The sequence below is a fragment of the Penicillium longicatenatum genome (assembly GCF_028827895.1).
Source record: "Penicillium longicatenatum strain IBT 33135 chromosome Unknown contig_4_segment0_segment0, whole genome shotgun sequence".
Lineage (NCBI taxonomy): Eukaryota > Fungi > Ascomycota > Eurotiomycetes > Eurotiales > Aspergillaceae > Penicillium > Penicillium longicatenatum.
In genome coordinates, this window is record NW_026643122.1 from 1395090 (window position 1) to 1408382 (window position 13293).

Genomic DNA, 13293 nt, shown 5'->3' on the forward strand with positions numbered 1-13293 from the left:
GGCGGGATCTGCATGGCGCAACGCGGGCGCGTTAATGGGAGGCAGCGATCGGAGATTGTAGATTGGAGATTAGAGGTGTTGCGGCTTGCGGGAACCAGGCTTTCCATGGTCCTCGCAACCTTGGAATATAATATTTGCATTGTTCCAATTCTGTTTCTTCTACTTTTTACCAGTTTTATACCATGCGCTCGTTGAGTTCGTATCTATATTCTCAAAAACTTTTTTCTTCCGATTTTCTTCCGAAGTACAGCCACATGTGCAGTGCTATGTCTCATCGCGGGCTGAGCCACCATGGATTTCAGCATTGAAGATCATGGGGAATAATGACTTGATTGAAGAAGGACACGTGAGCTCTTGCAATTTGCCCAGGTTGGGCAATGATATGAACGTGAAGGTTGAAATTACGGCCATCGCATCGTTATGTCGAGTATTCCATGTTTATCGTCAGCCCTACGAAAGCAATGAGGAACATCGAAAATGCTTTAGAGTCACCCTGTTCAATCTAGGACTGCCCATATCCGTCGACAGGAAATGGCATTTCCGCTAAGCGGGGTGGCTCCATATGGAGATGGCAAGGGACTAAGTAGACCAGTAGGGGTCAACCCGGGTCAATTGAAACATTAGTGCAATGGGTTGGGTTTTCAGCGGATTTATACTGATAAAACGCGTTATCATCGCATTTTTTCTTCAACCACACTTTCAAGTGATCCCTCTGCGAACCCTTCTAGATTCAATCTCTATGTGGTCCCTATATACTACTTCTGGTAGGTGTGGAGATCCGATGGTTGCAGTACATAGAGGAGTGCCCATGCATCACTGATCTTAGGGCTGTCATGCAGTGAATCAGGTGTGGATCTTTGATCTTAATGCCAACCTATCATTAGCCAGGTACACCGATGGATTCGTTGAGCTGCAGCTCCGTGACAACCACATCGGTGGTTGATGTAACACTTGACCTGCATCTCTAATGTTGTGGCTGGCTAACTTGTATTACAATTATTGACCAACATTTTCTAATGGTCAAAGGGTTGATGATTGTTTTTTGAACTGTTTTCGATTTGGTTTCTTGGGTCACACAGTCGTAGTGAGCCTTAGAGGTCTAGATCGCCGATTCAAGCTATGTACAGGGAGCAATATTTACCAGAGCCCTTGGAACACTCAGTCGATATCATCTGAATGGAATCCACGGCTTTATATCAATGAACTGAGGTCATTCCATTCATGAAGCAAAGAGTAACTTTTATGCGAGCTTAATCTCTCGGGGGTTCCCTTCCCTGTATAACGAATGAATCTTAGTACAGTTCGTTTTAGGACACCCAAAATTGAACATATCGTCATAAATTCTCGTTTCTGCAGAGATCGTGAATATACATGGCAGAGAAGAAAAGAAAAGAGATATACAGGCCAATAAGTGAAAGCCAGTAGTTTCACATGCGCCAACAACATGAAGTGGCGACTAGACCAAAAAGCAAAACTTTATACGCAGGAAAGAGCACGCTTACATCTGCGAGAAGTACTCATCAAACTTGTCCTCAGTAACCTTAGTGCAGTCGAAGCCGTAGATCTCCTTCTGGACATCGGCATCGGCCCACTTGTCGGGCACAGGACCCTTACCGCCCTGAGCCTTGAGAGCGGCGAATTGACGATCACGCTCCTCCTTAGCAGCACCATCACCCAAGTGAAGAGCACGACCAGAAGCAGCAGCCATCTCGACCAGAGTCTCAGCACGACCCTTGCGGACCTTCTCGTAAACACGGAGAGCCTTGTTAATGGACTCGGGGGTGGTATCGGGGAGGCGGGAGAGAGCAACGGCAATAACGGCACCGTCCTCGATGGCCTGGGCAGCACCCTGAGCCAAGTGAGGGAGGGTAGGGTGGCAGGCGTCACCAACGAGAGCGACCTGCTCGTGGACCCAGGTAGGGAGAGGGTCGTGAACACGCAGCTTCCACTCGCAGACCTCGCCCTCGGGGACGTAGTCGAGCAGACGCTTGACCATGGGACAGAAATCTGAGAAGACCTCCATCATAGCGGACTTGGAGCCCTTGGTTGTGTAAGTGGCGTTTGTGGCCTCGGCGAAGTTCTTATCGGGTTGAGTGGTGGACAGGTTGTAGATAGTGTTGTTGGAGACAGCGTAGGCGATGATGTGACGCTTCTCACCGATCCAGCGAGTGACTGTGGTGCTGTTAATCAATTCCAGGAGCTCAGGGTCATCCTTGATTTGCTCCTTGTGGATCATAATGCGGTAGGCGGCTTGCTGGGTGTCCTTGACGCCAGCAGTGATGTTCAAGAGCTTCACCATGGCGGCACGGGTCTCACTCTTAATTCCGTCGGCACCCAGGAGGACATCGCAGGTGACCTTGTAGGCGTCGCCGCCGTCGCGGGGGTGGCGGTGAATGATGGGCGAGGGCCGAACGAGTCGACCTCTGTTGCGGTGGTAGCGAAGTGGAACTTAATAGCGGACTCCTTCAGACAGCCCTGGTACAGACCGTTAGCCAGGGATGAGCGGTGGCCAACCATGTGACGGTATCCGTAGGTTTCCTTAATATAACCCAGCTCGACATGGGCAAGCTCGGAGTTATCAGCACCAACTATGCACAGAATCATTGTTAGCTACCGCAATCCCTTTTTTTAACACAAGGGTTACGATGTTGGTTAGAAACATACCACGGACACGGGTATCTCCAATGTTCACAGCCTCGTCCTCAATGCCCTTCCAGACACCAAGGTTGTCCAGCACACGAGCCATGTTAGGCGCAAGCTGGATACCGGCGCCGACGAAACCAAGATCGTGCGCATTCTCATAGACGTCAATGTTCTTGAAACCACGTTGGGCCAGAGCAAGAGCAGTGGTGAGACCACCCATGCCAGCGCCCAGAATGGCGATTTGCAAATCTTGGGGAGTCTTGGCCATTATGTCGGATATAAGCGGGATGTATAGATGGCGGGGAAGATGTTGCGGGGAGAAGCAACAGAGAACGGCAAGAGTAGGGAGGTATTAGGAAAATGAACAAGTAGAAAGAAAGATGGCGACAGGACGATTCTTAAATTTCCATCCAAATTCTCACCGAGGCCTCCGTCGCATTCGGCCTGCCTCCAGCATGACGAGGGCGGATGAGATTTTTCCCGCTTCTCCCACAGCTCCCCACACGTCCGCTATGGAGGGCAAGCGGACGCGCGCTCTACTGGACCTTTCATCGTTGGCCTGCTTGGACTTTATCCGCCGCGGCGTTCATGGGCCACACATGGCCATGCAGGGAGCCATACACGGGAGAAATAATATCAGCTTTGTTTGAAATTGTTTGAGATTCGGATTTTCAACCGTTCGACCTTATAACCCCAGCCAATCAGCATCTAGGAATTCCAGCCATCTTTCAGGAAAATCACAGTAGAACAGCCATTTCTTATGATTGATAGTATTCAAATAGAATGATATTAGAAAATGATCACCAAAATCAATCGCAATTCTACTCATGGCGATAGATTGCCCTCCGGGTGTTTCGCATGCCTGCGGATCCTTGCCCCGCCATAAGCCCCAGACCTTCCCCACATGCTGCCTTCTCCGGACTTTGCGGGAGGTGCACGGAGTAAGTCTGGTTCTTGTGCTTCTCAGAAACTGCCGAATGCCCGCCACTCGCCACACTTTAAGTTTTGCTAATCCGTGACCCTGGTAGGGCTTATTCCCATGGCACTAATGTACTTTCTCATAAAGTATATACCGTGTGCCGCATTTTTATTCATTATGGAAATACCCCATGTCTTTGTGCTTCGCTCCATCCATGCCGTCCAAAACTATTTGCAAAGTTTTCAGCACTGCGTCAGGATGATGCATTGCCATTGTGCATGCCACTCTTGTGGTCTGCATTAGGAACCATTTGCGCAGGGGTCCAGGAGGGCACAGTCGGACGCCGATGATGAGGCACCAAATAAGCGCCCCCGGCAGAAAGTTCCAGAATGCTTCCAGATCTGTCTTCTCCAAGAGGCTCTTGAGGTCAAAAAGGGCATGAGATAGACCATTCACTGTATCTGAACCCGCACTGGACCAGTGCAGGATTTGAATTGTTTGGAGCAGTGCTGGAATTCTGGCGTCATATGGTGGGTAATCTCCATCTCCAAACGCCGTCATTGGCTGCCAGTTGCGAGGCAACCACATAATGGATTGATTATAACGTTCATCCGATGCGGTCTCATAACAATCGCAATACTCTAATATCATCACGGATTTATAGAGATTCGCAAGTACAGACAGCATTGGTGAACTATCTGATGGGTCAACTCCATTTTTGTCGATCCCTAAAGTGAAGATTGTCATCTCCAGTGGGGAACTTCGAAGACTCAAGCCGCCAAGGCGTGGCACCGTCATAATTCTAAGAGCCCGTTTCAACTCTTCTATACTATTTAATGCATGTCAGTCATTCCAGATAATCAGAGGTTCAGAAGACCAGTCCTACAGTAATAGGCTATTCTTTAAATGCCCTTCAAATCCCAAATGTCCCACGCCTCCACGGGCATCTATAATAGTCTGGATACCTTGATAATCCAATTGAAAGGCCTCTTCGTCGCCAAGCAGCTATTGTGAGAGGGTGTCAGTTCATCATGGGCCGTAATGTCTTCTCAAATATCATACATCAAAGAGCAATATTGCGATTAAGGCTGCAATATTCACGTCACTCAGAGCAAGCTCTCGATCCTCTAGTGCCTGTGAAAGTAGCCTTCGCGTAATATTACATTGCTGAGATGTCAGGTCACTGATATATCCACTGGTAGAAATATCATCCCATGCTGAAGCATTCAAAATTTTTGAACTCATGAGAGCTGGATGTGATACAGCAGCAGATACTACTGTGGCGAAGAAAGGGTGTATTTGGTGACTGTAGTGCACGTATTGATACATGACTGAATTTCGCGTCAGACCTCAGGATTCAAATATTACATCGTTTGAAGTGACACTCATCTTGAACTTACATTGTTGCATTCTTTTGTAGCCCGTTGGTGATGAAGGCAGGGGCGGACAGTTTAGAGCGAACTGAAGCTCTCGAGGAATATGCTCCAGAGCCGGTAGGTTCCTTACATTTACCCTTTGAAGACGGATTTGTGGTCTGGTTTTTTTCTGCGCAATTCGATGCTGATGATGTCTTTTTGCCATATGCGATCGTACTTCGCTGAGTCGTTTACCTTGGCCTTCTTGGGGATTCCCGGTCACCACCACAAAGGTAGATCCGCGCTCTGTCTTTGCCATGGCTCCTGCCATTCTCAATGTGGCAGGTGCACTAGGGTGAGTTTAGATGGAAGAGTAGCTTTCGAATTCGAGTTTCAGACCATAAGGACTCAGGAGAGACCCACCTTTCCCAGCCGAGGACTTAGTGCATCTTCCTGATCGGGTATAGCGTTTCAAGGCTCCATTCTTACTGGCTGCGTGCTCGAGTGAATACTTTTCATCTTGTACAGCTGCTGGACTTTTGCAACGATGAGTCCCGTCTGGAATAACTTAAAATGCCCTGACATCCACAGCTCTAGTCGTAGGTTGAAATTTATGTACATATATATATGATTCCCATCGCCACAGATCTGTCAAGTCTGTTACTTAATCACTTTTCCAAACCCCTTCCACTTGGTCAAAATTCACACACCTGTATAGGGCCATGTCGTCATTCGCAGATTTCGGCCCTCAAACAGTGTGGCTTGGTAGGGCGAATTCTCTATGATTTGCTACTCAATGAAGCATGTCTAAGTTCTAATGCAAGGTTAAATACAGTGACTGGCTGCTCATCCGGCCTAGGGAAATCCCTCGCACAGGCCATCTACAACGCCGGTCATCGTATTGTAGCAACCGCCCGAGACATCGCCTCACTCTACTATCTACCAGACAGCCCGACCGTACTCAAAATCAAGCTCGATGTGACAAGTCAAGAAGATATATGCGCAGCATTCCGTCAAGCTCTGGACACTTTCCATGAGATCAACGTTGTGATCAATAATGCCGGATACGGCTTGATGGGAGATATGGAAGCCATCTCCGACTCCGACGCCCGCCACCAACTCGAAACCAATTTCTGGGGTCCGGTTCACATAACTCAAGAAGCTCTTCGCGTCTTCCGAGAGGTGAATCCTAAAGGTCAGGGCGGTACCATTGTCCAGGTCTCTTCCATTGGTGGGTTTTTGACTGCGCCCGGTCATTCTTTCTACCATGCTAGGTTAGTTACATAACCCCGATTGCCTAGTGTGGTATCAATACTGAAATTACTGAAATTAGCAAATTCGCGCTAGAAGGTTTCACCAAGTCCGTCGCAAAGGAACTTCGTCCAGAGTGGAATATTGTTCTGTTAATTGTTGCCCCTGGGGGCGTGAGGACGAACTTCGCTACATCAAGTTTGAAAGCTCCGCCCCGACACCCGGCATATAATTTGCCAGATGGGGCGTTCAGTCAATTGGCTGCGTATATCAAGGCGCAGAACGTCTGGAGCGATCCGGATAGTTGTGCTAAAGTGCTTTTTGATTCTGTGGTTGGACAGCGTGAGCGCCCTTTGCCCGCTCGTTTGCTGATGGGGGCTGAGACTATTCCATACATGAAATATGATATCAAGCAGGTTATGGAAGAAATTGATGCGTGGAAAGGGGAGACTGTGCGGTGTTCATTAGCTCCTGGGGCTAGTGGAAATCAAATTTAGACAGCACACGTGCAGTCCAAGTATTCCTGGCATGGGGCTTAGAGCTCCCTAGGTTCCCGGGGTCGAAGCTGCGAGCGCTTTGGTATCAAATAGCTGAACAGTTTAATAATTGATAGCGTATTAATGTAGATTACAATGGACGAAGTACGCTATTGAAGTGCTGAGGTCTGGAAAATAAGCACCATCTGCGCAAATATATATTAAACTAATCTAGGTACCGGTCCGATAAGCAACCATTGGTCGCCATAGATAGGAACCACGGTTGCTCAAGTAACACAAGAAAGAAAGCCCTGGAGAAGGCCAGAAGCAGAACTTTGATTATCGAAGTGGAAAAGGAAATAGGAGTCTTGATTGGAGTTGTTAATCACACGATTCGGTGGTAAATCCGAGTGAATTCTTATCTCTCCGACTTATCTCCGCATCGCGTGTTTCCCCTCACGATAGGCAAACACTGTTGATCTCCTTTTAAATCCACCGTGAATTCACTTACCCACTTCTACATCAGTGATCGACTTCAATGCTGAAATCTATCTTGATACTTCTCTTGGGCACAGCCCACGTGGCCAGCGCGGCCGATGCGCAAGTTGTCTTCGCTCCTGGGTCGGATAAGACGCCGAGCAAGCTCCAGCACGCTGTTGACGATGCAATCCTTGCCGCCCTGGAAGCGCATTCGGACCCAGTCGAGGCGCTCATCTCTCTGGATTCTGAAAATGAATCACTCCTTGCTGAACCACGCCTCTTGCGCGTCCTGGGCGATGACTCTGAGCCGCAATGGATGACTGAAGGAGACAAGCTGCGCCTCCGTAGACAAGGCAAGAAATTTATAGACATTACGGAACATGAAGAATTCTATGCAGAGCAGGTACATACGTTGACTGCTGGCAAGCCCCGTGAGTCCTGTACTTGTGGTTCCTGGGCGACTTATGTTTGACTGACATGTGTAGACCTCCCTGAACTGGTCCATGAAAGCTTGATCCGACCTCTGTTCTCAAAGGTTAACCAACCGCGTATGAGCGATGTTCTTCACCATATGACCGGTTACTATAACCGATACTATGGGGATATCCATGGTGAATTGAGCTCTGAGTGGCTCCACGAGCACATTGCTGAGGTATTTCATCCCAATGCCTGTCTAAAAACAGGATGAACTGACACGGAAAACCAAGATCATCGCCAAATCTCCATTCCGCACCCATATTTCGCTTGAATATTTCACCCACTCTTTCCCTCAGTCATCGATTATTGCTCGTTTCGAGCCAAAGGTCCGCAATGCTTCTGCGCCATTGACCATCCTTGGTGCGCATCAGGACTCGGCCAACTATCTTTTCCCTCTCCTGCCAGCCCCTGGAGCGGATGACGACTGCTCAGGTACGGTGAGTATCTTGGAGGCATTCCGTATTCTGGCCGAGAGTGGCTACACGCCTATGAATGGCCCGGTCGAGTTCCACTGGTATGCAGCCGAAGAGGGTGGTTTGCTGGGCAGCCAACATCTTGCCCGGTACAAGAAAGAGCAAGGCACAGTGATCGGAGCGATGATGGAATTCGTAAGTTATTCCCCTGTAACTCGTCAACGACTGGAGTCAGTATTGATGTTGGATGTTCTCTGTACAGGACATGACGGCATTCATTGCCCGGAATGCGACCGAGACTATCGGATTTATTTCGACTCAGGCCGACGCGGCTCTTACCAACTGGACTGTGGGCCTGAGTGAGAAATACATCTCAATTCCCGCGGAGATATATGATCTTGGGCCGTAGGTGAACCTTCCTTGAGCTCATGGGTCCGAAGTACTGATAAAACAGGTCCGCTGGCTCTGATTACATGTCGTATACGCAACTCAACTACCCCGCCGCTTTCGCCTCGGAGGGTAACCCCTTAGCCGGGGGTTATTTCCCTGGCGAGTATGATCCCTATGTCCATTCGTCTCGTGACACCATGTGGGTGAATGATGAGGCTGGCTATTTCTCTATCGATGTAAGTCACCTTCCCTTTGCGGATAGGGGTAAATTACTGAAGCGCAAGGACAGCACATGGCGCGATTCACCGAACTAGCGATTGCTTTCGTGGTGGAACAGGCTGGTTGGAACAATGCATGGCGGTAAATGAAATTAGGGACCCTGGTTAAGGCCAAGCTTCGAAGCTTGCTGCTTGGAATAAGATTTGTGCCCCACTGTCTAGAGGCCATAGATCCTGCGTATGACCCAATGTGAATAGCCTCTATGTATGTAGGATCCGGGCCACTGTTGAAATTTAAACCCTTTTACACTGTATTTTTTGCAGTTTTTCCGTTTCGAATGTTCAGAAGCTTATGGAAATACACCTCTTCCCTTGGGTTTGGAAATGATTGACATTTTTTCCCCGCGCGGACAAACTTTTACCAAAACTTTCTTTGTTGACAGTTGTTGACAAAAGATTTTCAGGGGAAGGAGACTCCCGTTAAACTCTCCACCTGGCAGTGGGTTTATGCTCCTTCCGTTTCACCTTCAACGTCACATCAAGTTTCCCGGGTTTATCACGGAACCCCTGAATAGTTCGGTTCATCGGGAGCTAGATTATCTTGCTCGGGGAAATGACCTCCAGCAAATTATCGACCACGACAGGCTCTAGTGAAATTATCCCCTTGTCTATGATGCAATCGAGCTCGGACGTGTTAGGTTCCTGGGTCTACACCTCGGACTCTGCGACCAAAAGGCGGCTCCACAGCTCGGGAAAACGCTTTAAGTTCCACCAACGGCACTATTTGATGATAGCAACAATACTAACCCCCTTAGCCAACACTGAGATTACAATCGCCGCTTATTCGCGCTGGCTTGCGGGCCCGCTAAGCAGGGTCATGCCGTATGCAGATCGTTGGCTTCCTAAGCACTAAGGCTGTACTCGCAATTGGCAGAATTTTAGGAATTTGCGGGTCTGAAAACGTGCCGTTGTCGATCTTGGAACCAAACGGGCTTTATCCAACCCGGTGCTGTGGTGTGCTTGGGCCTAAGCACTCGAATCACCGCCCCAACGCGGCATTTTCAGAACCATGTGGCGAATCCGTGGCGGTATCAAAATTTTTGAGTGGCTGCGTGTACTTTTGATAGCCTCAAAAAATGGCTGGTCCAAACAATAATACTAACAAATGACACACAATATTAGCTGATGGCGCGTTCTGTCTCCATTCAAAATGCCCCCAAGTTTGGGTCCCGAGCGGACTAGGACGTCGATCTACGGTGGCTAATGAAGATGGTCCTCCTTCGAAGTTTAAGGTGGGCTCAGGTTTCCCTATGGGCCTCATCCCCTCTGATAGTCCGTTTTATCCCCACTTACCTTTGTTTGTGGGTCATCTGTCTTTGATTTGACAGGATGGCTTGTCTTGGTTCTATTCCTCTTTGGATTATTTGGAACCTTGAGGATACCGCCATCCTTGGGGCCTACGTGATGTGGAGCAAAACCGCTTCTTCGACGTCAATCTCCTAGACAATGGACGGGATAGAGTTCATTTCCCCTGAGCATAGGCTCAATGTATAAAGGGCAGGTCATGTTGGTTGACTTTCATCTCTTTTTCTAACCCAAGAAGCTTTTGCATCTCGTTCTTACTACAGTCATTCCTTTTTTCGGTTTATACCGTCCATTCATTACAGCTTTTTCAAGCACAGTCACTCTCTACCATCAAAATGAAGGCCACCTTTGCTCTCTCTGCCCTCCTGGCCACCGTTGCCGTGGCTCTGCCTACCCCTACCAGCATCGTCCCTGGTGCCGCCACCAGCAGCGCTGTTAGCACCGTCAGCAAGACCGTCCACAGCGTCCTGACCGTCACCAACCAGCAGACCGGCAAGAACATGCTGGTTGAGCTTGAGCAGGGCTTCGCTAACCAGCTCACCGGCCTTAACCTCGGCAGTGCTTCCAGCCCCGTTGGCAAGATCGTCCAGACCGCTGGCTCCCTGTCGGAGCTGCAGAGCCTCACTTCCGGCCTGACTGGCCTCACCTTCGTCACCAGCACTGGCGAGTACGTCCTTGTTGAGCTCGACAACACTGTCGAGGGTCTCCTGGCTAGCCTTGGCCTCTCTGCCGTCGGCGAAGTTGTCGGCACTGTCGTCTCCACCCTTGAGGGTGTCGTCTCCAACCTGAAGCGCTCTGAGCTCAACAACGTTCTGTCCATCACCGGCCTGAACAACGAGCCTATCCTCGTCAATGCTGAGTCCACCCTTACCAACGCTCTCGACCTCTCCGCTGTCAAGGGTACCGTCGGTACCGTTGTTGCTTCCGTCCCCGGTGTTTCCGACCTCGCCTCCAAGGCCTCTGAGCTTGGCCTCCCCACCAACGAGCTTTTCGGTGTTTTGAGCGCTGATGGCTCCTCCGCTCTGCTTGTCCGTGTCGAGTCCCTTGCTGGTGGTCTCACCTCCACTGTCACTGGCCTTCTGTCTACCCTTGGCCTCGGTGACCTGACCACCACTGTTGGCACCGTCGTCACTTCCGCTCAGGGCGTCACCGCTCTGTAAATAACCCGCCCTTGAAGGGACTTGATCATTCGCTTCTATGGGTCCTCTGTTGATGCGCCTCGAAAGTTGAGTCATTGCCGCTTTCCGGTGCATGCAAACGACTGCACATGAGGAGTTCCCGTTTCTTATATGTCAACTTATACATTATTATTCAATTGTACCTATTAAATGCGGAAGCGTAAATTCAATCCTCGCATGTGAAAAGCATATGCATTCTTCAAATAATAAACGATATAGGTATCAAGGTATCTTTAAACGACAGTAGTATAAAAACAAAAAGAAAAAGTCGAGACACTATCAGTGAGGCCCGTGACCACCCCAGTAGTTCTCTCCATCACGATCATAAGGACTTAAAGCATCCTTGCACTGAGGCTTCTCATAATCGCCCACCGAGCCCATAGGCCAGATCGGCACCACACAAATTTCACTATCCAGGCAGCCACGACATTTCTTCCAAGCCGTCCAGTCAAGCTCAACCATAAGCTTTGCAATCAACTCCTTCGCGGAACTGAGGTTCTCCTCCTCAACAGCCTCCAGCAATGTATGGCAGATACTATACGAAACACCATGCACAGCACGAGCAGGAAGAGTAGGAGCATCCTGGTACTGGAAGGGAATGAACTGCGCCGCACACCGCTCAGACTCCATAGTGATATTCCGCTCACTGTAGTCCACAAATGGAGCAACAAGCATAGTGATTTGCTCACGCAACTCCTTCATCGTCTCCATTCGCTCCGATACAAAGTACGACAACTCATCTGCATACCGGGTGATGACCATGTCAGTGGTAGCCTGCCAGTCCCAAGAGAACTCCCTAGCGTCATGCGTCAAAATAGTCTCGGTAAGTTCCTTGCGAACGGGATCCAGCTCGAAGGACTCGAGATGGTTCAAACGAGGGAGTGTCGAGCTCTCGGGGAACAGGTCGAGGTCGTGCGAGAGGGCAGTGATGAAATTGTCGTAGTTGATGTGCACTCTGCGCCCGCCGATGCCCTCGTATCGGGATGCAACGGCGCGGGCCCAACGCGATGAATCTGGGCCTCCGGGACCACCGCCAGGACCACCGGGACCGCCACCGGGACCCTTGGGTGGCCCTGCATCACGACTGCCAGGACCCTTGTCTCCCCGCTCTTGCGTCTGGGTCTGAATAATGCGCAGAGGAGTGAGATCCCGCGCAAAAGAGCAAAGGATAATTTCGAAACCAGCCTCCATGCGAAGAACACCATCGATCCGACCTGCCCATTCGTTCTCAGCCATCTCGCAAGCGCGCATTGCACGCTCTCGTTCACCCCGAGGACCTGGTCCTTCATTTTCGCCGTTCCCGAGACTATTGTTGAAAAGCAGGATATCCTGCGAGTCGAGGGTGCCCTTCTCAGTCTTGCCAGCTGACATTCCATCAATGTACAGCAGACGAAGGTTCTTGGCTGCGGCGTAAGTGTGGAGGTAGCCGTGGGCATCGGTATCATCATTCACCATGCGTGGAGGGCCATTCTCCAAACGACGACGCAGTTCATCGTGGCTAGGTCCATCGTGGCTCGGTCCTTCGCCGGGTTTATCATCACCATCCGGACCACGGGGTAGACCACGACCACCATGTGGGCGCGCAAACACAAGCGCGTGTTCAGGCTCGAAGGCAAGCCACTCCGTACCGTTCACAGGAACTGGACTGGCGGTTCCATGGTATAGTTGTGTTCCGGCCGGGACAGTAGCTAGGAAGAAAGAGACGCCGTTATGGTGGAGGGATGAACCCCATTGGCGCATCGAGTCGTGAATAACGTTGAAGATATGGTTGGCATTCTTGAGAACCGGGTCTGTGTTGGATGCCTTTTCTGGTGTTGGGGAACTGCCCGATAGGCTCAGGAGCAAGCATATCGCGAAAAGGGTGTGGTGGGGCCGCATTCTATTGTCAGATGAGGAGTATCTCCTCTCCTTCAGCCTTCCCTTCTGGATCCAAAATGATATGTGTGAGTGGTTGAAGTGTTTTTGATGTTGATAGCGACTCGGGGGAAGCCAGAAAGAAAATGTTAGCGCCGTGGCGGCCGTTGGAATGATATCTGATGGCGTTCGGCATTAGGGCTGGTTTGCATGATAAGACGCGTAATCGCACCAGCGCAGATATCCACTTTTCGCCTTGTGAGTGTTTAGTCTT

At 50.0% G+C, this 13293-nt stretch overlaps 5 protein-coding genes across 5 annotated transcripts; 3 read left to right on the forward strand and 2 right to left on the reverse strand.

The window, feature by feature from the left end:
- Positions 1–1498: 1498 nt before the first annotated feature.
- N7484_007340 (putative monooxygenase) lies at positions 1499–2911 on the reverse strand (the record flags this gene model as incomplete). The annotated part of the gene is made up of 3 exons (XM_057117727.1): positions 1499–2423; positions 2450–2588; positions 2665–2911. 3 exons carry the CDS (start codon positions 2909–2911, stop codon positions 1499–1501), a joined length of 1311 nt encoding a protein of 436 aa, XP_056970762.1.
- A 2728-nt stretch (positions 2912–5639) lies between these two features.
- Positions 5640–6665, forward strand: N7484_007341 (SDR family oxidoreductase; the record flags this gene model as incomplete). Its single annotated transcript, XM_057117728.1, has 3 exons — positions 5640–5682; positions 5753–6191; positions 6251–6665. The coding sequence occupies 3 exons, from the start codon at positions 5640–5642 to the stop codon at positions 6663–6665; spliced, it is 897 nt and encodes a 298-aa protein (XP_056970763.1).
- A 517-nt stretch (positions 6666–7182) lies between these two features.
- On the forward strand, positions 7183–8768 carry N7484_007342 (peptidase family M28; the record flags this gene model as incomplete). Its single annotated transcript, XM_057117729.1, has 6 exons — positions 7183–7555; positions 7610–7776; positions 7832–8209; positions 8277–8419; positions 8469–8640; positions 8694–8768. 6 exons carry the CDS (start codon positions 7183–7185, stop codon positions 8766–8768), a joined length of 1308 nt encoding a protein of 435 aa, XP_056970764.1.
- A 1554-nt stretch (positions 8769–10322) lies between these two features.
- On the forward strand, positions 10323–11147 carry N7484_007343 (uncharacterized protein; the record flags this gene model as incomplete). Its single annotated transcript, XM_057117730.1, has 1 exon — positions 10323–11147. One exon carries the CDS (start codon positions 10323–10325, stop codon positions 11145–11147), a length of 825 nt encoding a protein of 274 aa, XP_056970765.1.
- Positions 11148–11444: 297 nt separating this feature from the next.
- On the reverse strand, positions 11445–13043 carry N7484_007344 (uncharacterized protein; the record flags this gene model as incomplete). The annotated part of the gene is made up of 1 exon (XM_057117731.1): positions 11445–13043. The coding sequence occupies one exon, from the start codon at positions 13041–13043 to the stop codon at positions 11445–11447; it is 1599 nt and encodes a 532-aa protein (XP_056970766.1).
- Positions 13044–13293: the final 250 nt, after the last annotated feature.